The sequence below is a fragment of the Anabas testudineus genome, chromosome 19 (assembly GCF_900324465.2).
Source record: "Anabas testudineus chromosome 19, fAnaTes1.2, whole genome shotgun sequence".
NCBI lineage: Eukaryota > Metazoa > Chordata > Actinopteri > Anabantiformes > Anabantidae > Anabas > Anabas testudineus.
The window spans coordinates 6,208,213-6,232,016 of NC_046628.1; the positions used below are offsets into that span (position 1 = coordinate 6,208,213).

A 23,804-nucleotide genomic window follows, 5' to 3' on the forward strand; every position below is an offset into this window, starting at 1 on the left:
TGGACTGTCATCGTTTGGATGCAGCAGCAGTCAGAACAGCATATCAACTCTCACCTGATGAGAGAGACTTTCCAAGCCCTCACCCCTTTGTTCATTGTCTTGCCCTGGAAGGGCGGCCAATTCCTCTCATGCATGTATGTGCTTGAGTGAGAGGGAACAAAGGCGAGGGAAATATACAATAGACAGTGATGAAGAAGCTTAATAAGTCATATCAGTCAGGGAAGGCATAAATAGGAGGAAATGAAAGGAAACGACTTAGAAATTGGCAAGATTCAAAGTTTTGTGAGAGGGGTTTGACTGTTTTAGGAGGGAGATGGTGAGCGTGAAGGGGTGGAGGAGGAGGCGGCGGTGGTGGAAGGGAAGGGAAGGGGGAGGTCTGTGGGGACAAAGAGAAGCTGGTGAGGTGTACAGAGTCTCACTCAGTGTTGGTCATGACCACAGCTCCATGCCGATAGCTGCGAGAAGGGAGCAGACCGAGTGAGGAGCCGCCAAGGGTCACAGGATGGTGATGTGCTGGAAACGTTCAGAAAACCATTTGGAGGAAGCACAGTGCACGGTAAGCGCAGCAGCTACTCACTGGTGGGGGGGTGGTTTGTGTAAAATGACAAACAGTGCAGTCTGCTTTGGTAGAGTTGAAGTCAGAAACAGCTGTTTAACAGAATCCACATGTTGCTTTAAGCAGATTGAGATTCATATCCATCCCATACTGGGATGGCAACATTGTTCAAACTCGTCAGTCTCAGTGATGCTTCCTGTGTGTGGCAACATCTCTTTTTTTAGGATGGGGGCCCCACTGCGTCGCCCCAGTCCCACTTCCCGCACAAAACATTCTGGCTCAGCCTCTCGGCCTCTCTGCTCCTGGTCATCATTGCCCTCGGTTTGACGGGGCACCTGGGGCTGTCAAAGCCTTCATCCCAGGTATGACAAAAGTCCGCAGCCATCATGAAAACCTCAACCCGACCTCCACTCGACCTCCTCTGACTCTAGGCTAAACCTTGTTTCCGCAGCCTTTGCAGATTGTGAGAATTACAGTTCCCGATGAGGCCGGAGTCGCGATCAACCAGTCGACAGTTGTGGACCAGCAGAATGACCTGGTGACCTTTTCTGTGACTTCACCAGCAAACCAGACGTCCACCATTCTCTTTGATATCAAAAACGTACGTGCAGGTGATTTGCAACTTGACTTGCATATGAGCTAATAGAGGTTGTAAAGAGATCTGACTGTGTGCTGTGTTGTGCCTCAGGGTTTGATATGTTACAAGCCCGTGGAGCAGGACAGCTGCTTCCTGCGGAAAATGGAGCAGTCCGACTACGACAAGGTGCACTCCCTCCTTCACGAGTCAACACACAAGGTAACACGTGAGGAGTCAAGTCTGACATTATTAACAGGGTTTCCCCTTGTGTTTTAGGATATGTGAGCGCACATCACACAACCTTGGCATATTAGGAAAGTTGGGGTTGCCCTTTTAGCTCTGCCAGGTGTTGCTAAAGCCACTGCCTCACTAATGTGTGAACTGGCATTTGCGAGTGCGACTCATAGGTCTGTCCACTGAGCCGTGGGGGTGGGGGGGTGGGGGTGGGGGCCTGCTGGGTTTCATAGGTTTTGCATGACTTCCCTGCCACTCTGTGCACAGAGGTGGGCCAAGCATACAGGGCCTCGAGGAGCCTTATAGTATCCCTCTCTCACCTCCACGGCTGAATTCCTCGGCACATGTGATCCTTCCAGGCCCCCACAGCACGCTCAAGGATCTTCTTACAGGAGGCTACGGCAGCGAGCCCGAGGCCTGGAGCGGGCACAATGGCCACTCTGTGTGAGGGCTTTTTATGCTTTTAAGACTCCTCTGTTTGTGTTGATTAAAATACAGCCTGCCTCACTGCTTAGTCAGGCAGGGACTGGCAAATACTCTAAATCTCTAGTACTCATGTCCACAATTTTACACACTGTGCTACTGATGGGATTTGTGTGGGACCTGATTCTTAATTGCAATTTCTGAACAGGTCAATGGCCACACCTGGAGACGAGAGGCGTAACACAAGCCTTGATGGTAAACCGAGAGGGATTTCTCTTCCTTATCATGTTTTTGCACAACAGCCCATTTCCACGCATCAAAAAGCCGCAGTCAACTCTCCCGAGCGCTTTTGTGATCCTGTCTCGCGGTGTCACATGTCTCACACAGATTCAGCGCTCACTGAATCTATGATAAGTAGGATAGGCCTCTCATGGACGGAGAGGAGATGCCGTTTGTCTCCCTTGCTGAGGCACAATGGCGCTCTCCGTCTTTCACTGCAGTGGAAAACCTGTCATGCGATCCACTCAAGCGTTGCAGTACTTGAAATGGTTCGCCATCAGAGCCAATCAGAGGTTTAAGTGGCGCAATTACACACAGCTTTTGTGGCGAAGAATAGTGCAAATGTGCATCAGCGTTTAGCTCATCAGCACAGATATCAGTCTAATTGCAGCTCCAGTTTCAATGCAGGTATTCTTCTCCATATCTCCTCTGCTCTGACCCCTATTTCTTCATATTACTTTGTTGCTGTGAGATGAAAATGATTTCTCACACTTATTACATGACACTGCAGCTCAGGTGTTTCCATTCTTTTTCTGCGAAGAGAAAACGTCCTTGTCTGTTGTGGATTTTCTGTTGAGATCTTGCGATGCTGTCTTCTGCAGAGTCACTTCCAGCTGTCTGGGAATGAGACCCAGAGGCAGACCGAGTTCCTCGGGGTGCTGGCGGACAGTCAGGTGGAGGTGTCCACACTGGAGGAGCCGCTGCAGGCTCTGTGTCAGGACAGGTCCGTCCACTGGACCAGGAGGGCCGAGGGTGAGAGCAACCACACTTGTTCCTTTGAAGTAACTTGGCGTTGTCGTATTTAACACAATGTAAGTTCACCATTCATCTGTCGGTCCCCACGCACCCTGTTCATGGGCAGTTAGTTTAAAATTAGTCAGCTGGCAACTCCGTAACGAAGCAGCATATCAGACTGAAACCTAACACTAACCTACAGCATACAGTGACCTTTTCACTGCCGAAGTAAAGGAGGGACAAAATAAAACAAACATTACATTCACCTGTAAACTCATTCACAGCCTTGTATATTTGGTGCTTGTGCTTTTGTAAATATCAAACACATAAGATGCAGCTTTACAGGAGTAAATTTAATCTAAATTGTAAAAACAATCACTCTCATGAGCGATCATCTCTGATTCTATATTCAATAACATTCATTGTTTTGCTGCATCACCAAACGTCTAATTTATTTATAGACTATTTTAACTTGAAACATTACTTTTTAACCCTTTCCAGCTTTACGTACACCAGCAGCTCTTTTCTTTTTATGGTTCATATCAGCAGATGCTTCTTGAGAAGAGCAAAGTCAAAATGTGTTTTTTCTAAACATCTCCAATCTTTCCTCAATGACTGGGCTGCAGTTAAGGGGGTTCACTTTTTCCCACGTGTGCTGCGGAGTGACATACAAGTGCATCTCAATAAATATGAATATATGAATAATATCGTCATTAAGTTTGGAGGATTGAGAGGACTGTAAAATAGGCCATTCAATAATTTGGACATTCACAAGGAGTGGACTGCAGCTGGAGTCAGTGCTTCATGAGCCACCACACACAGACGTATCCAGAAGATGGGCTACAACTGTCGCATTCCACGTGTCAAGCCTGTCCATAGATGCAGTAATTCATGCAAAAGGAGCCCCGACCATGTATTGAGTGCCTATACTGTACACGGACATGCTTTTCAGCCAACATTTCTGTATTAAAAATCCTTTTTTAAATTGTTCTTCTGTAATATTCTAATTTTCTGAGATAGTCAATTTGGGGTTTTCATTAGCTGTAAGCCACAATCATCAAAATTAAAAGAAATAAAGATGTTTAATGAATCTATATAATATACAAGTATCACGTTTTGAAATGAATTACTGAAATAAATTAACTTTTTAATGAGATTCTAATTTATAGAGATGCACAAGTCATTCCAAAGAGTTCACTTACTTTGTTTTGCTATTTTAAGTGTTCTAATTGGAAGTTGCCTGTTTCCAAAGCTGTATCCATAAAGATCTGTGTTACTGACAACCTGGGCATGTTTTTTACAAGTCATTATAATCTCTGTCTTTGTCAGGTCCAGGTAAACAGAGGCTGGTCTACTTCTGCATTGACATCTGCTTTCCCAGCAACGTCTGCGTGTCTGTCTGTTTCTATTACCTGCCTGAGTGACAGCGGATTCTCTTGGTCTCGTCCCAGCAAAACATCAGGGAAACAAAGTTGTCTTTTTAGCTCCCTCAATAAAAAAAGAAAAAAATAAGAACAAGAGCCAGCATTGACCGAATCCTTTGTGCCGTACAGCTGCCAGTAAACCAGTGATGCAGCCAACCTTCCCAGTCTCTTTCCATCCTTCCGAGAGAGAAGAGATGGAGACAGGCTGTCATGGTTATCGCCAAAGCCCCATCGTCACTCCCTTCATGGGTAATACCCTCTGAATGTGGCACACTTTGGAGATTACAGAATAAAGATCCCCTTATTTTTTACTTGCCTCTATTTCCTGTAACCACTGCTGCAGCGTACTTATGTGTAACTATTCCTGTTGCATTGAGAGTGTTTTGATCTGTCCAATAAAAGCCTGTTGGGTATTTCTGGACAATGTTTCTACATTAGACTGAAAAAAGAACCAAAGCTGAAAGAAGCCAAAGACAGTAAAGACTTCTCTTCACTGTGGAATCATTTTCTGTACATCATTTACTTTCAACGCTGCCTAATCCATGCAATCACTAAGACGAGTGTGAAATGACTTACAAATAGTACACGAGACCAGTTCGACAACATGTCTAAGCTCAAAGCTAATGTGAATAATATAGTCCTTCTGATAAAAAAAAAAGATTCACTAAGATTTGATTTTCATCTTATTTCGAATATAGACTGGTGATTATAAATTACCATAGGGAAGCTGATGATCACTGCCATGTGTTTTCATCTCACTTGTAACAATTTTTTTACTTCAATAGTTACAGGCAAGCGGCAGGATTAGCCACTGTAAAGTTCAAACACAAGGCTCAGCTTTTTCCAGATGATGTTTTCAGGGAAAATGTGAAATAACTCCCATTGACGTAGACACGCGTACACCTTCTGGTAAAAGTCTGCTGCTTTTCTGTCATTTTTTCACGTCTGCAGCAAATGTCTGTTATTTCCTGTGTTGTGCCTCTTGTGTCTTCGTCTCATTCCCCCTCCTTAGCCCAGCACACTGTCATTGAAGGCCAGACACACCACGGCCTTCTGGTGGCCGCTGTATTCCCTCTTGATCTCCCCAGTCTCTACACACCACAGGCGAGCTAGGTTGTCTGAGGAAGCTGTGGAAAGAAAGCACAACCTTAAATTCACCTCGAGGCAGGAGTGTTCTTTGTGTATTGTATTGTAGTGATAACCAAAGGCTCATGTACTGACCAGTTACGATATACTGCGAGTCTCCAGAGAAGGCACAGTCCCACATCCAGCCTCTCGACGTTTCTCCAGGGTTGTTGCTCTTGATGCTTAGTTCAGTCATCAGCGAGAAATTGGACGTTCTCCAGATCTTACAGGTCTGATCTGCTGAGCAGGTAGCCAATAGTCTGGAGAAGATGAACATACATAAAAAGTCAGTATTGTCAACATCAGAGCAGGAGACTAGCTCTCACTTGCTGATCTACCCATCTCCCCGAAGAATCCCATAGGGCAAACATTGCAGTACATTCAAATGAAGCTATTATTATTTATTAATGGACAGCTAACATGCAGAAAAAGATGCAAGGTGGATAGAAGAGAAGAGCACTCACGTTGAATCAGGGCTGAACTTGCAACGGAGGGAGTAGCGTTTATGTGCTGGGATCTTAGTCTTTGGAATGAGCTGAGTCACTTCATCTCCGATGCCTCCGGCAAGATTCCACACATAACAGTTTCCCTGTTGAGGTTGAGAATAACATAAATATCAAAGGTGACTGTTTTATTTGCACAACATAACTATACCAACCATTTCCAGACTGTTTGATTACTGACCGAGCTGTTGACGGCTGCCATGTAACTGGCATCTGGGTCAATATGAACTGAGTTGATTGAGACCTCTGGCTCAGGAATCAGCTGTTCATTGTGGTCAGTCTTGAGATCCCAGATATGAATCACTCCACTCTGGTCTCCAACAATTAGCTCTGCCTGAAACACATACAATGCACTGTGTTGTTTACACAGTTTTAGGCCATAAGCACTTATTCTAACCGGTATTAGCATATCCAACCACATATCCTAGACCACCAACATTTCACATTAAAAACAGTATAATGTTATTTCATAGATCAGTGTATATTTAAACCCACCTGGTTGGGATGCAGGCACACACAGTTGATTGGAGCATTTACTTGAAAGATCCTCTGACACTGAAGATTTCTGGACCTGTTAGTAACCACAGGTGTTTTATTTAATGTTTTTTTAATCACAGAGTTATGGGAGTTGTGAGTTGAGACAAACAGCTTGAGGTTCGGTACCTTAGATCCCATATGCGAGCCATACAGTCTTCTCCACCTGTGTACATCCAGCGTCCATCTTCATGGAAGCCCACAGATGTAATGTTCTTACTAACTCCATCATAGTTAATCACTGGGTTGGGGTTGTTGGAGTTTAGGTCGTACATGCGGATGTGCTGATAACCTAAAAATTTGAGTGTAAACTTACTATCGTATATAGCAGTTATGAACTTCATGATGCAGATATCGCATGACAGTAATATAACAAATGACGGGAAGGACCAACCTGCAGCAGCAATCATACTCCTGTCAGGTGTGATCTCAAGTGAATTTACTTGCTGGAAACAAATGTTAAGGCTATTTATTCATGATTTCACAGCTCATCTGACAAATTCTGAACCAGATACACTGTAGTAAAGTCATCATCTGACAAATCCTAAAGCCACTCCACAGAAAGCTCCACTAGGAACTGATTTCACATATCACAACAGGGCGCCTGTCTATCAGAGTGAGGATACGGAGTCCTGGTGCTGGACTGTTCTGGTGCAGATGCCGCTGTGGGCCTGCCAGAAGCGGACGGTATGGTCGTATCCAGCAGTGGCCAGAATGACCGGGTCGCTGCCCACCGTCCCCTGGTTCACATTCATGCTTGTCCTCGGACTTCTGCTGCTCAGCGTGAATGAAGCATGTATAACACTGAAATAAAAGAGAGAGTCGGCTGCTGTTTTTCTCTCACTACCACAACATGTCAAATAAGGTTAAAACAATTACTGCCTTGCTACAGAAATGAACTGTTTAACTTGCAACGATTACGTTAATGTTATAACGAAACGTTAGTTACAAGCTAACGTTAGCAAAACAACCTAGCTACGTTTAAGCTCTGTGCAATTCTGGCAAAAACGATAGCAAACGCTTCTAAGTTACTTTATCTACTTTTGAGATTTAAGTCATTTATATACATAAGTTGGTTATTTATAACAATTTCGACGACCTAACAGAAGAAATCTGACAAGTTTTGATTACCTTTACCGTTGGTTGTTGGTGTTTACAATTTAGTACGTCCCAGTAATGTATCCCCCGGCAACAAGAGACAATGTTTTAAAGGTTCCGTCTCCTACATCAGTGGCGTTCTGCCACCTACTGGCTTGTTTTAAAGATGAATAACAGCCAGACAAAAAAAAAAAGAAAAAAAGGAAAGAAAGAAAGAATGCTGTGTATATCGATTTTATTTTATATATTGTAAAATAATATTTAATTATTATGTTAATATTTGATAAGGATGAAATCGCTGTCATAAAATAATAAGCCTTTTTGGAGGGAGGTGAAACATCAGGAGCATTCAATTGTAAAATATGTTTTGCTAAAAGTAAAGTACATCTTATTTAAATAATTATTTGAGTAAAAGTTTACGGTTTCCTATAATTTAGTAAATGTAAGTTTGCTAATTTCTTTTACTTTTTAACTTAGTGTTCATGGGCCTGGCTGCAGATTGGACTATATATTTAATGCAACAATGACAATTGATTGTTAGATTATAAGTTAGTTTATTTAACAGTTTAACAATAAATACATTCATTCTTTAAAAAATATATAAATAAATAAATAGAATAAATAAATAATTCAGAGGAAATATCTGTCTACAAAACACAAAGGCCATATATGTGAATGAAGACTGCCCGTTAGTTTGTACCAAACAGTGGGGAAAATGGAAAACAATAAGTGTAACATATGTGCTTTCCTGCTTGGTCAGCGTAATTGTGCTGACTACAGTCACTGTAGAAGGGCAGACATGTGTTGTTTAACCTCCCCTGGATCAGCCAGTGAGCAGGCCAGGACCATCCCTTTGATCCCAGTCCTCATCTTAGTGGAAGGGAGTATCTGCAACAAATTGGCTTTATAAATATACCGATTTTTGTTTTTATAGCTTATCAACACAACATAGAAACAAAAGCTACAATACCTTCACATATATTTTGCATCTCTCTAGAAGAAACTTCCATTTCATTGCAGTCCGCTCATCATCAGTAAAACTAGTAAACTCCTCCGTCTGCAACAGATATATTGAAAAAGTTGTTCATCTCAGCCAGAGCACAACTACAACCTTTCATACACTTAAACAGATACCACATGTTTCCTGATTTTTAGACATGCAGAGAATTGCTGCACAGAACTATCTCCAAAACAATTGATACTACATTTAGAATTAAAGCTGAATAATCATTCCTCTGTAAAGTGGTACTGACTGTGCAGCCAAGCATATTCTCTGCCACTGGGCTTCTGAGGGTGCAGGCCTGCAGGGTGCCAGTGTGGTCTGTGAAGTCCACCAGCAGGTCAAAGCCTGTGCTGGCTGAGAAGGGCTGATCCCATCCTGGACATAACTGGTTGGTGCAGCTCTGTGCATCCTCAGTCACCTGGAACTTACACCTGGAGCTGAGACACAAGACAAAACAGACTGACGCACAGGACCTGATATATTCAGCAACTATTCACTAAAGCCACTCTGTGCACTTACCATCGTGTCTTGATGACTTTTGAAGCAGAAGAGTCAAGGTCAAGCTTGGAGATGAAGCTGTATGTGATGCCAAAGAAAGGCTCTGGACTTTCCCAGGCCTTCTGCTTCAGCTGCTTCACTGTGCAGACATCTGTGATGGATTCCACTGCAGAAACAAAAACAACACAACATAGCCATGTCTGCAGACTGTTTTGATTGTAGAGAGGAGACAGGTGATGGAACAGGCTGCACCTGATAAGTTGTCTGTTTTTGTTACATTAGAAAAATTGATAGGCAGGGCAGATATAGATACAAAATAGTTTTTACTATCACCAAATTCCACAGCTTGAAATACATTGTGTACATACTTTCTGACCTCCAGAATTCCAGTGGCTTTCACAACAAACTAAGAACCAACGCCCCTCAGACTTAAGCCTCACTTTATTGTTAATTTCATTAAAGAAAGTTGTTAACTGTATGACTCACTGAAAAGCTTATAATAGTTTGGATAATGGCACACATAAATAGGCACGGGCTATGCAGGGAGTGCCTAGAAGGTCGGTTTTGTCATTTTCTTGATTACAGTAAGAAACGTGTTTAACTTGTTTATTATGCAAATACTGTGATTAGCTGTGCACAAGAATTGCTGTTGTGCAGTACAGTTCCAGAGCAGAGTGCATGGTAGATAATACCAATACAATGAGTAATCTGAGAACACATAAAAAAAAAGAGAAAGAAAGGAAAATGTATGGTAGGAGTTACATCAAAATACAACAAGACTCATTTTAACACTGGAAGCATATCACAACGAGCAATTCTTCACTATATTAACGTACCAGGAATATCCTCTGGCCCATCTTGTTCCAGAGCTCCAGACTCAGACACTTCTTTAGCATAGCTAAACAGCAGGCTGGCTTCTCTGGTGTCTGAGAAGAAATTAGGATTAACTTATTGAAACTGAAATGTTTCCTTGACCAAAAATAATCTAGACGCACAGCAAGAAGATTCTAATTTTCCTACATAGAGCACCACAGCTGGCCGGTTGCTTTTTCAAAATTGTTTCCAATTAATTGCACAATAGAGGGTTGTATCACATCCTATATTTCCGTTCATGTTTCTGTGAATATCTTACCAGGATTGACAGTGATAATGGTTTTCGAGTTCACAGTTGCTGCCATGCCATTGCGAAAGCTGTCAAAGCTAATCTTTGCATCAGCAATGAAGAGCACTTTGAATAGAGAATAAAAGTTAAAATAACAGTCAGACATTTTAAACATAAACACACCATCACATATCAAATATCCACCTCCATGTTTCTCTTTAGTACATTTGTTAATGGGACATGACAAGCATGAATAACAGTTAATTAAAGATTCATTTTGTGGCCAAGAATGAGCAGCAGCTGTTAACCTACCCGTCTCCTTGGGTATCAAAGTTTGCACGAGCTGAATGACTTCTCTGTCCCAGCTGTTAGAGTAAAACCAAGGGAAAAGTGTTAACAAGGACCCAGCAAATGAAACACACATGCACTTCAGTATGTTAATCTAAAACGTCATGCCAATATGTAAATCTTCATTCATTTTTTAAATGAGTAGAGGTCTGTGACGCACCAGACAAGGGGGAAGGAAGAGACAGAGTCATCAAAGAGCTTAACTTCCAGCCTCTGCCCTTTGCGTCCGTCTGAAGTGGTGAACTGCTTTGGCTCTCCAATCTGAAAATGTAAACAGAATCATCTGAAGCTCCTATCACATTATCTTTCCTGTATGATAAAATGTGGTAACACTAAGTGCAGGATCTAGCCTTCTCCTGAACTCTGGACCACGTCTTTAGAACCATTATGGAACATTTGGTATGTTCCAGGCAAACAACAAGCATACCGCTGTCACCACACAGACAAAACAGACACAATCTAACTTATTGGGCAATTTAGAAGATACGAATAAAGTACATTTAGAAAACATGACATGTTTTACTTTTAAACTTGTTCATACAAAAGAAATATTTGCTCAGCATCGACACTAATTGTCAAAAACATTTTACTTATAATTCTTATCAAGCTTCCCATAGCGGCCTCAGGTTCCATGACTTTTCCATGACCGACTTTCATAATGTTACACTGGACCACTTTTTAACAACCCTTCCCTCCTTGTTAATGTTGTTTTTCAGCTCAGAACACATTAATGGCCTATTTTCCGCCATAGCCGACCTTACTGTGGCGTAAACGAATGATTTCTGAAAAACCACAATATAATGCAATCAGTGTAGGAGAACAGTTGAGAAATTCTCTCTGGATTATTCCTGCAGAATCAACTTCAATTTTTATGTTAAAATGTACATTTCTTACAGATTTTTATCAAAACTCCTGTATCCTATATCTACTGTATAGAATATGAAGTATCTCTCAAAAATGAATCATATATGGAGAAATTTATAAGTGCTATAACAGATACAAAAATAACCACAGTCCTCATTTTGACCAACATTTTCCCAGCAGGAGCCTCGGCTAACGTGGTCTAACAGACACATCCACTTTAAAACATTCTATTGATGCAGCTTATAATAGACCTTTGGTTTATTAGCCAAATACAATGATGTATCAAGATAATTTGTATTTTTTCTTCCTCTTCTGTCCTTGTCAGTCTTTCTGGCTGGTACTAGCATACATAGAGAAAATAATTCCGGGAAATGTAGGAAATAACTACTATAAATAAAAGTCAACATCTACTTTAATACTATTTATTAATGACTGACTGTGGCCTTAATGTACCCTACCAATTTCACTGCAGCCAGTATATTGATCACTGTGCCGTCCAGCCTCTGTCCGTTAGCCACTATGTCTCCCAGAGAGTAGAAATCTCTAGAGTCCTTAACAGGCAGGCAGATCAGTGGTAACAGTTTGTCAATGGTGTCCATATCAGCACATAGATACACCTGGGAATGAGCCTCTGTCACCAGCAGCCTGTAGAGACTGAGACAGCAGATACAGGCCTCTGAACTAGCAAGATTTCTGACACCATCATCAGTCATTACACAGTGTTACATCATATTTAACACAACATTACACTGTGGTAATCTCAACTCATTCCAGCTTGCTAAAAGCACCAAACTGTGAATAGATGTGTCTAGTACCTTGGTGTTGTAGGACAGAATCTTTCTTTCTCTGGGTCTTTGTTGACAACCAATGGATTTTCAACGGTGACTGAAAAAAACAATAAGAAATATTTTGTGCACCTCATTATGCACATGTTCTAATTAATTAGTTTAGTTTGTTTCTACCATTCTTTATGTATGCTGTACAGCATATATATTATAATATTCTACAGTACTGCAACCCAAAAAACTGCCTCATAGAAACTTAATTAATGAAAAATGCAGATTGTACTCTAATCACCAACTGTGACTTTAAAAGCTAAAATCAATTAAACTATGGCCCTAAAATGTAAAAAGGACACACAGAAAGGTCATGGATGATTACAGCTTAATTTTGTATTATGTTAATTAATGTGGAAACTATACATAAAAAATAAAACAAATCAACAAACTGTCAAGGATTTTCAAGGCCTGTGGGAACTTTGAGAGTAACTTCGTTACCACACTCTCCAATGTAGAAGCTGTTGGAGAGCCCATTGATATATCCATCGTTTCCCCAGGCTGCCACATTAATGAAGAAGTCCGGTGAGTCCTTAATGGTGAAGCCAAAAGTGAATCGATCTGAACCTATATCTGTAATTGAAACATATAGGTTTGGTTACAGTCCAACAAGAAGAGAGGAAAACTCAGAGCAGTGATCATAGTTTAATATTCTCCAGAAGAGGGGGCTGCTGTACTAGACACTGTTAAAAGATTTACTTAAGTGCAGCATCATGAAAAAATACTAACTTTTTCTGTCAGGGAAGCTTTTGACATCACTTTTCCAAATAATGATGCCTGTCACCTTCTAGAAAAAGACAACAAACCAACAACAACAACAACAACAAAAAAAAAAAAATAACAACAACAGCAAAACATTACAAGGGCACTGGCAGTGTGAAGACAATTGGACATATCTAAAAAACAAACTCAGAAAATGTACAGTAACAGAAGAAAATAAAACCTTTCTCTAGAATAGATATTAAATTGACAGAAGAGAAAGATAACAAACAAGCTGAGAATATCTGAACTCACCGGGTGAGAGAAGTTGGGGTGCAGCTCAGAGATGGCGATGTAGGTCTGAGCAGCCATTTTGTTCATTCAGAATCCTGATGCACTTCCCGTCTTTATTACATTTACAGACTCTGTGAAGCCACGTCCATGAAAACAAATAATGGCTTTTGGCTTTAAACTATTACTACTACATGAATAGAAATATTATAAACCACTTGTTTATTAACATTAATTAAGTTATTATTATTAAGTTAGTGTCAAAGCTAGCTTAGCGTGAAGGTTAACGTTAGCTAACATGTTGATATTATTATATTATTATATGAGAATTTAAAAATTTTTGAATCTTAATATTAATCTTAAACAGACTCTAATTAAAACAGCACAATTGCACATAAACCTAAAACATTTTAGAGTTTAACATTTTACCCTCTGGTCTCTTTTCTTCAGTTTACAGTTTTGCCCGCAACCCTGTTGCCTTCACATACAGTGGGAAATATCAGAACTAATTATTGCGGTACACAGCAGTTAGTACAAATAACAGTTTTCTTTAATCTTCTTATTTTTTCTTTTCTCCTCTTTTCTTTTTTCTAACAATAGCCTAAGCGCAAACATATGCCAGGTATATGCTGTATATAAACTAGTATTTAAAAAACAATTACAAATAAAACAAATGAATGAATAAGTAAAATGACTAATGATGACTAATAATATAATATTGCACTCTGCACCAAAATATTGAATGTTGAACCAACAGTTTAAATAATGTATGTCCATTTAGACCCTATGAAGTGTTCTGTGAACACATAATATTCTACCTTTCAATGTTTAACTACTGAGAACAGCCTCTCTATGTCAAACAGGCTAAAAAAAAAAGAAAACCCTGGAATTAATGAATAACTGTTGGCAGAGTTAATGAGATGTAATTAATTGTTTCAACACACATTTGGATACAGTAAACATCCATGCAGCTGTGCAAACATCCAGTCTGCATGTAACTGCCATCACTGAGGGGTAGCTGTTAAATATAAACAGGGTCACACTTACAGTCGTGTTATATTTGTACACTATGTAAGTCTCCCCTGTGAAAAACATCCCAACACCTCAGACTTTAATAATACAGCAATAATCCATCCCAGCCATCATTCACAGCATCAGATTTTGCTCTCAGACAGCTTTGCAGAGGTAAATAGGGCAGATTTCTCATACTGAGATAGCACAAAGTTGTTTTGATGTGTGACACTTATCTCATACGCATAAGCAGGAATCAACATGTGCTACAATAAACCTTCTTCATCTTCAAACAATCTCAGTGCTGCTCCACAGCAGAGATGACTAATCCTCGTAGTCAGGCTCTGGACCAGATATCTCCTCCCTATGACTAATGTTGATTTTCAGGCAGTAATATGTCTATTGATGTAATTCTACGCTTCCTAATCTCTGATAAAAACATCGCAGCAGCAGTAACACAAAGTCAACACGGTGAAATTACTTCCCGGCAGACAGCCTGATGTGTAAACTTCCATCAGCGTATCGACAAGAGATGCAAAGTGTTGGATAACGTGAAACAGGAGTGATTAAATACCGTGAACATTTACCTACGCAGAAGAATCGATTTGCTATTTGCACCAGTGGCTGGCTATTGAAATGAAACACAATTTCAAATTCTAATTTCATTAGGCCGTTTCTGACTACAGTTTGTGAGTCCATTAATCACAGCAGCACTGTAAAGTTTTTATCAGATAAATCAAGTGACGCTTCCTTTTGGTTCAATGATTTATTCCAAAGAAATTCATAGCCTCTGTTAATCTGTCATCAACCAATATTCATTGGGTTCCTTAGAAGTGATTTTAAGAACTTTTTCAGCGTTTTTATGATAAGCAGTCACATAAGGTCTTGTTTGTTGATTCTGATGGCATGAATTTATTGAAAGCCGACTGATAGTACCTGCAGGGCGTTGTACGCACAGGAGTGCAAACACAGTTACCACAGGAATGTGCTGTGATTGGATCGCCTCTCTGCCTCAGGTCGGCTCCCTGGAGGACTTGCAGCCATCTGACCACTCCCTGACTATTAATCTTTCATCTCACTGTATATGTTCGTGTGGCTGTGTGCGTGCGGGTGAGTTTGGTTGCTGTATGTGCATGCTACATGCAGCAGTTCTATGTTTTTTTGTGCCTTATTCACTGTCACACAGAACACTGGGGGGCTAAAGCACAGTCAATCATTCTGCATAGAAAATGAGGAAAACGTGTGATTGTTGTCTAAAATACTTTCCAATTCCTCTCACACACTGTTTTTTTTTCCATTTTCCAACTTATTCAGACTCAACCAACGCTGACTTAAGTGAAATCACCAGAGCCACGTGATCATATTTCGGCAGGATCTGAAAAACGTTTCTACAACCTTTTTTTGCACGTTGTATGCTGAAGCGCTTTCTACGACCTCAACACAGACATTTATGTATAAGTTCAGTTTCTGAAGGATGGCTGTGAATGCTCTTTCAAAATGTTTTCCTCTATGAATCACTGATTACATTCACTTAAATACTGTCTTCAAGAACAATTCTGAGATGATTATTGTACTTTTCACTTACCTAACCCATTAGATGACAGCTGCAATGATAAGTGACTTTACATGAACACTCACAGTGGCAAGAAAAAGTATGTCAACCTTTTAGAATGTCATGGTTTTCTGTATTAATTTGTCATTAAATGGATCTAATCTTCATCTAAATCAAGATTATTAACAAATAATTTGTTTTTCTGAAGCCATGCTGTTGTGAGCTCTCTTACATTTTTGTCATGGAGCAAACATCTGAGTACCAATCCTGTTCTGATTTAGCAGTTGCTCACTGGACCTCCACGAGAGCACCACACAGGATATTTGTGGTTGAACTGCACACCCTGGATAAAACAGGAGGACAAAGGAGGAAGTAGAGACAGCAGCGACTACTCAGAGGCATGGCAACACAAAGACAACACTAAACCAAGCCCTAGTCCTTTAGAGCCACAGGGACTGACAGGATGTGGCAGCTACATATTCCCTTGTGTGTGTGTTTTTCTTTGTATGGTAACAGAGCTTCAGATTGTTTGATCTAAATGGCCATTTGTAATCAGAAAGACTAAGAACTGGTATTTACTGAATCTGTGTCATATGTGATGTAAAAAAAAAAATTGTTTTGCAGGAAGTGGGTAGACAAGTTGTAGTATTTACAGTAGGTTGGTAAACCAAATAATTAAAGTTCCTACACAAACATGTGTGTATGAGCATATACATGCAAAGACAATAGGGCTATTGTTTAGAATTAAATAAATAGTTTCATTGAACTAACTCCTGTAAGGCTCTAAGTCCCCGGTCATTATTATTTTATGGAATCCGATCATTAAAGCACATTGTTCTATATGAGGACTGCACGGTGAGCAATATCTTGGCATAGCTCAAAATCCTGCATCCAAGTATAGCTTTTGCAGCCGTTGGCAGCAGTCTGTGCACTCTTTATTGGCTTCCAGAGGTGGAAGACATCCAAACTACAAGTATGTCTACACTGTAATTTCCCTGCCACCTGTGTGACTGGTTGTATTGTAGCTGCTGCATTGCTGGGTCTGCTCAAAACCATTGACTCCAGCTGGTGCTCTGGTAGAACAATGCGCTCTGTCTCTTCACGTTCATGTCCAGCGGGGCGTATGACTGTGGAGGAAACCTTAAATGATGTTAATAATGTGCTGTTGAAAAGCAGCACTAAGACAGAAATCAGCGGCATAGATGATGTCAGCTCTCATCACTGTGCCACAATATTGAGGTGATGGGAGCAACACTCTGGCACCGGCCGTGTTGTTTCTGTGATTGAGTGTTTAATGTTTCCTCAGTCTAAGTCTTACCTGTAAGACGTACTGTGTAACTTAAACACGAAACATGACGCAAAATTAAATTTGAAAAGGAATTTCCAGTTTCCAGTCAACATTTCCTTGTTGATGCCGAGTATGAAAGTGAGTGTTGTTTGGGTCCAGGTGTGGTCGTGTTCTGTCAGTGTCACTATCTACACAGAGCAGGTCCCCTCGTCCTATACACACCCGGCTCAAGCATGTTCTCTATCTTTACTGCTGTCTGACTTTTGCAGTTATAGCCATAATCCATATTTGTAGTGTGTCATATAAAACTGAGTGGGGAATGGGTGGGAGGAAATAAGTCTATAGCATCAACATGAATAAAAATGGCCACTAGTGTCATCATGGAGGTCAAATTGCATATCGACATATGAAAATATAAATAGAGAATAAAGACTAATATAGATTAGAGACTAAAAACCAAGCTTCTCTCATATTTTCTACATTGTTGTTGTTGTCCATGAAAACTGCTCATATAATTACATCATCTGACTGCACTTTTTTCTATTTAGTAGCAAAAAAATATATACATATATTATACCTTGTTTGATCCACTCCCAATATTTGTATAATTACCCTGTATTTCCCTTTGAGTTACGGTCTTAATTAGAGTAACATTTTGAAAAAAAAACCTGGCTTATAACAGTGCTTTGGTTAAGGGGTTACCAAAGTGAGAATTATTCCTTCTAGGGAGAACATGAATTTTTGCACCAAGCTCCACCATAAGCCAAATCAGTGATATGACTGAAATATGTTTATTTGGATGGATTAATTGGTGGAGATAAAATATGTCAGGGATAAATATTCAGGTGCAGCAGGGTATTGTTTTCCTCATCCTTATTCAGATGTTCTGTGCACTTATGTGATTTGTACTGCTGTACTTGGGTTTTAGTAATGGCTCACAGAGCATGACTCAGTTCAAACTTTTTATCCACTCTGTTGGCAATCCAGGCTGATAAACTGCCACAGTCAATTTAATGTTACCTAGAGAAAATTCACCCATTCATCATTTTAACTATGGAACTATGGAAAGGCCTAGAGCTGTATTTCAGCTACTTCAAAGTCTGTCCTGTTGTCCCGGTCTATCACAGATGTCTCCACAACATCCACTGTTTAAGTAGTTCCCCTCTGACAACCATCTGACAGAAATATCTCACGCCACATTTGACCCCAAGTATCTTTTTTCAAAAAAAAAAAAAAATAAAAATCCTTGAAGTGTTTTTTTTTTTCCCTCTCAAATGAGAGGAGAAACACATTTCTTCAATTATTGCCGAGTGATATATGAAACAGAAGCTTTCATTTCTTTGCTGCATATGTTCCACTGAACAATGAAATCATTATGTTCTGGAGCACTGCTCCCTGAAATGGTACAAAGCAGGACAGTTTCGTGCTCTGTAACAATAACGGCATTTGCGAGGTGACTGCTAAATGATTTCAGTGTTGCTTTGTTGAGGTGTTGATTTTATTGCATGTGGAATTGATGTTCTGTGTAAAGAATCGTCCGTGTGTCCTCAACATAAGACAAACTGCTTTATTAGTCAAACTGAAATATATAAAATAAGAGACAGCTCTACTGGCAAATGAAATATGTAATATTTGAATAACTTTTCTTTTAACGTAGAATCAATATAGTAGAATTTTAGTCTTCTATGTCCACACATAGGCGATGCTGCTGTTTTCTTGTACTGTTCCCCTTTTATTTATCACTGCAAGGCCCATTTGCCAAGGGGTTTGATATGCCAAACAACAGAGACAGATCCACTGATATTTTCATTTCTCCTGATTTCAAGGTCATTCCGCTCATTAACAAGCGATCTCTGCTGTCTGTCGTAGGAGAGAGGCATTAGGCTTCACTGTTCCTCCAACTAATGCATCACATCAGTCACAAAAGGCTTTCATCTGCAAGAAATATTACAGCTTGAACTAATCTGATCTGCATTTTTTTTTTTAAATTATCCATTTTCACTATGCAAAAGTGCAGGAGAGTATTGGCGAGACTGGCTGTTTTCCCCTTCCTACCCATCATTTCAGCCAGTCTTAATGCTAAGCTAGGTGGCTGCTGGCTGTAGCTTCAAAATTGGCATACAGACATGACAGCGGTACCAATTCATCCAGCTGTTGGCACCAAATCCAAACAAGTGTCTTCTTCTGCAAATGTTTAACTATTCTTCTGAAAACCTGTTCAAAATAGAGCATGTAAAAGACAGAACAGATGTTTGGTTTTGCAGCAGCTCTGAATGCGCGTTGCTCCAAGATGAAATTCAATTTGAAGTAAAACATTTTGTCTGTTTCGCAGACAGCTGATGCTGTACGCACATTCTGTGAAGGACAGTTATCCGAGAGACACTGCAGTCCCGCTGTGCTACATGCTGCGATACACAAGACATATGAGACATACAGTATGCAGGAGAAATGCATCAAAGCCAGGTTTCTACACTTCCATAGCAGAAATGGCCATAATGAGTCCAGCATTGCACTGCTGTACTGATGTATTAGACGCCTGTAAGAGCAAGCCATGCTGCTCTGAACCCATGAACGCCACTTAGGCCTTCTTCAAACCAAATGCTACTATTAGAGGAAAAAAGCCTCATCCCTGTCTCCTAGTCCTCTCTCCTTGGGATGGTAGTAACATCACATATGGAAGAGATCACGTTGTTACAGAGCAGCTCTCATCACCAAGCACTAATAACAGTGTGGCTATGGGTTTAATAAAAAGGAATGGAACGAATTATGGCCCCATCCCAGTCAGAGCCATCATGTACTGCAGCGCATTAGCATGGCCTCGGATGCCAGTCCACACTAGAGGAGACAGGGAGGGATGATTGAGAGAGAGCGGGGGGGATGTGACTGGGAGGGCAATAAGCAGTCAGGCTCCGGGGCTCAGTGCTATGGTGGAGAAGGGGAACACACAGAGAGATGTATGTAAAAAGTAAGCTTGTGGGCAGGGCTCAGACAGGCTCTGCCAGGGGTAATGGGATGTCAACAGTAGTTTGACAAAGGATATTAAGCTGAGTCTTGATTAAAATGGAAGTAAGAGTATGTTAGTGAATAAATCGGAATAAATGGGAAGTCCCTGGCAATTCAAAAATGAAGAGAAAACAGAATATACAGGGAAACCGGAGACAGGAGAAACGTGTACTGGAGGCAGGTGATTGACTTGCTGAATGATTGATGGAGTTTGTGAAAGCGCCCTACTTGTTGCTTTTACGTTAAATGTCTCAAAGTGCTTCAGGGCAGAGGTTCCCCTTCTTCCACCTAAGAGTTTAACCCCCAGTGATCACCATCTTAATGACTGTATTATCTTGTCTATTCAGGAGGAGTCAGGTTTGATTAGGGGAACAGACAGAGTGGACATGAACAAGACACGAATGGAGAAGTCGGAAGTGAAAGCGGGTGCTGCTCGTGCTTCATGGGTGGGCAGGCCTGGCTCTAACCCCTGTCTCTGTATGCACTGACATGTCTTTCTTTAGATCAACTGCCAGTGTAGGAGATGAAAGGTTAGTTCAGACCTACAGCATGGAGGGAATCCTAACGGCTCCATCAAGACAAGTGCACAGTCTGCTGTAGTTCATCCTCAGGTTGTCCTGTATGTCACTGTCGGCCTCTGCCAGCGATTAAGCCTGTGAAGGCAGCAGACTTACATTTGGCCGGCGACGCTCTGGGATTTAGGTAACACACTGTGGAGCTTAACGTCAACAATTTTGCTGTTGCCGCCGCCCTCATTCTTTTTACGCGCTCTGTGTTGTCACTTGATACTGACCTCCGTGACAGCTCACCATCTCTGTCTGCCTTTAAACCAGGTCTGTTTTATTGAACCTCCACAGATGTCTGTTATATTTGGATTACAAGACACAAGCTCGCCTGATGCTCTCCCACTCTTTTTGGGACATTTACTTTGACCTCTAAGTCGTTTTCCCCTTCATTGTCACTGACATTATACTCAGGACCACCAGAGTTGGACTTCTGGTATTTCACTCTGGCCTCTGGATTACATACCGAGATGCAGCAATAATTACTTTTAGATGGATTTTTACTGAAAGGGTTCACTGCAGTTCAGCACAACTGCACACTGTGGTAATAATGTGATGCAGAGAATTTGCAGGATTGACAAAGATGTTGTATAAAATGAGTCCCTGCTTGTTTATTTTTTAATAACATCTAATCTATGTGTAAATAGGTGCCTATTCATAAGTCTGTGCCAATGCAGTCCCAACATTAACATCATAGTCACTCTTTAATTGATTTCCTTTAGGCGTAATGGCTACTCCAGTTTGTCAGACTGATCAATAAAGGTGAGCTGCAGCCTGGAGAGTTGCTGTTATGAATGCAAAGGCAAGTCGAGTTGGCCAAAGATACATTTGTATTGTAAAAAGATATATTAAGTCAGGCACACATTCAGTGCATGGGCAGTTGTAGGGACATGACATACACACATACATGACATAAAATCACATACATCTGCTCACCATCCTTGTAATTGTGAGTCCATCAATACCATATTACCTGTTCCCTCAGCCGCCTATTGATCATGCCTCCACTGGCTGTTCATGCGCAGCTTACGATGTGCTCTATTACCTGTGCATTAGTGTCAGTCTCGCAGATTGGGGCGGTGGGATTGACTGTGCTTCATGGGAGAGCTAAGGGGGCTGGGGGGGGGGGGGGTGATGGGGGGCGGATTATGGTTGACCACGCTGAACATTGATCTCTAGGAATGTGAAGTGTCTCTGTCCCAGCTTCAGGGTATATGGAGCATGTTATGTTGGCCTGCATAGGATGTATAGATTAGCTTTTTAAACAGTATGGATGATACTGAAAGTGACAGTTTCGTATTAGAGGTGGCGATAAAATAATTTGAGCGTAACAATACCAGAACTATCAGATTTTAGGCACCGTTACCATTATTTGGTTGCAGTTTCCATTACACTCCTCAACTGAAATCGGACACTGTGGATTATCATACCTCTCTGACAGCGAGGACTTCACGACTCTAAGAAGCTGAGAACAGTGACCTGGCAACAGTGTATTTTTAGTACAATAAGTACAGTATTGGTTTGGTAGTTCACAAGTTCACATCTTGCCAGACCTTTAACTTATGAAGGAAAATTAACCTTCATTGCGGAACACATGCAGGGATATGAGTGGTTTTTTGTTTCCCATATTTCATCTTCCAGACAGTGTTACGGGCCGACGGATTAATTGGAGGTCTGATTTGACCATGAGGAACATAAGAGCAGTCATTTCATATAATTAAAAAATAATAATATCAGTGGCAGCTGAGTGATATACACTCATTAGGATTAATTACAAAAATAATCGCTATGTTTTTTTTCATTTAGTTAATTTCTGGGTTGTTTTATCCCCCAAAACCAAAGGATGTCTGAACAAGAGTGTAAGAAACAGTAAAACTGCAGTGTATGGCCATTATGGTCAGAAATCAATGTGATACTTTGGAGCTAATGAAGAGTAATCTTGACTATACTGTCAGTGCATTCATCTTATATTTCCATTTCCATTTAGTCAGATGCTTTTATCCAAAGCAAATTACAAGTGAGGTACAAGGCAAACTAAATATCTAAGCCAAGGAGACAAACTTTAAAGTAAAGATTTTTAGGAAATTGCGAGTGAGGCTGCTGAGCGTGCAGAGGTGGGTAGCTCGTTCCACCACTGTGGAACCAATGAGCTGAAAAGTTTAGCCTGGGATCCTTTGAGGTGAGGTTGAGGGACCACAAGGCGTCGTTTGCTGGCAGAGCGAAGTGGATGGGAGGGATTGTAGATCAGGATGAGGGAGTTCAGGTAAGCTGGTGCTGTTAAGTTGACCACTTTGTAGACAAAGGTCGGGGTGTTTGATGCTGACGTGGGCAGCTACAGGAAGCTAGTGCAGAGAGCTGAAAAGTGGTAACGTGTCCTCTTTGGCTGATCAAAAATGACACGTGCTGCTGCATTTGGGAGTCTTGATGGTGCATGCTGTTAACCCCGTCAGTAAGTGAGTTGGGTTGCATAAACAGAAAGGTAGGGTTTTAACTGTCTGATGTTGAAAAAGGCAAATCTGCAAAATGCCCTTTGAATCAAAGGAGATGTGGTCGCTGAAGCTCAGTTTCTACTAGTTATAAGCTCAGTTCGTATTAGTCATATATTTCATATTGATGATTTAAATTGAGAATGTTAACCACATCTGTTTGCAGTTGTCGTGTAGCCGCTGATCGTCTATCTCAGCTTGTGTGTTTCCTATCAAGGAGGGAAAGGAAAGAAAGAAAAGATGGAAAATGTGTGTGGCCAATGATTTCTATTTTTCTTGGGACCTCTCGTCTCATTTTTCTCTCTGGTGTTGAAGGCCTAACCTGGACACTGTCCATCCTCATCTAATCGCCCACATCTCGTCTATTTTGCGCTCCAACTCTTTCTTCATCACCTTTTACCCGTCTGTCCTTCCTGAATCTGCATCAATCTGTCCCTTCATCCCTGTATCTCTGTAGCATGACTATTGTCTGTAAATCCTGGGCTGATGTGCCTCTGTGCTTATGTTTTCTTGCGTGTGTGTGACATGCTTCTTATTGAACACTGAACATAAATCTCTGGCCTCCGAGTAAAGCACTGTGATATTAAATAATGAAACTCAGGGAGATGATCTGGTCCTCTGTCGGGCCCCTGAGGGATGAGATGTGATATTGTTCTCATCTCTGGCTCCAAAGCAGGAATTAACTACAGCCTGGCTTCCAGCAGTACACAGGAAGAGGACACAGCCTCCAATCGGCTCAGATAATCACTGCAGATAATAGAGCTTGATGATT

At 41.0% G+C, this 23,804-nt stretch overlaps 3 protein-coding genes across 3 annotated transcripts; 1 reads left to right on the forward strand and 2 right to left on the reverse strand.

Moving 5' to 3' along the window:
- Positions 1 to 350: 350 nt before the first annotated feature.
- bricd5 (BRICHOS domain containing 5) lies at positions 351 to 4,886 on the forward strand. Its single transcript, XM_026351173.1, has 6 exons — positions 351 to 556; positions 781 to 918; positions 1,008 to 1,157; positions 1,245 to 1,352; positions 2,672 to 2,822; positions 4,134 to 4,886. The coding sequence occupies exons 1-6, from the start codon at positions 503 to 505 to the stop codon at positions 4,226 to 4,228; spliced, it is 696 nt and encodes a 231-aa protein (XP_026206958.1). The 5' UTR covers positions 351 to 502; the 3' UTR covers positions 4,229 to 4,886.
- Positions 4,729 to 7,608, reverse strand: mlst8 (MTOR associated protein, LST8 homolog (S. cerevisiae)). Its single transcript, XM_026351169.1, has 9 exons — positions 7,522 to 7,608; positions 7,017 to 7,194; positions 6,785 to 6,836; positions 6,520 to 6,682; positions 6,352 to 6,427; positions 6,038 to 6,190; positions 5,818 to 5,942; positions 5,450 to 5,613; positions 4,729 to 5,355 (listed from the first exon to the last, which is right to left on the reverse strand). Exons 2-9 carry the CDS (start codon positions 7,143 to 7,145, stop codon positions 5,237 to 5,239), a joined length of 981 nt encoding a protein of 326 aa, XP_026206954.1. The 5' UTR covers positions 7,146 to 7,194; positions 7,522 to 7,608; the 3' UTR covers positions 4,729 to 5,236.
- A 449-nt stretch (positions 7,609 to 8,057) lies between these two features.
- On the reverse strand, positions 8,058 to 13,608 carry meiob (meiosis specific with OB-fold). The gene is made up of 14 exons (XM_026351770.1): positions 13,559 to 13,608; positions 13,154 to 13,263; positions 12,869 to 12,926; positions 12,581 to 12,712; positions 12,119 to 12,188; positions 11,762 to 11,957; positions 10,600 to 10,700; positions 10,404 to 10,456; positions 10,122 to 10,217; positions 9,826 to 9,915; positions 9,011 to 9,155; positions 8,742 to 8,928; positions 8,459 to 8,545; positions 8,058 to 8,376 (listed from the first exon to the last, which is right to left on the reverse strand). The coding sequence occupies exons 2-14, from the start codon at positions 13,217 to 13,219 to the stop codon at positions 8,269 to 8,271; spliced, it is 1,389 nt and encodes a 462-aa protein (XP_026207555.1). The 5' UTR covers positions 13,220 to 13,263; positions 13,559 to 13,608; the 3' UTR covers positions 8,058 to 8,268.
- Between the last annotated feature and the right edge of the window lie 10,196 nt (positions 13,609 to 23,804).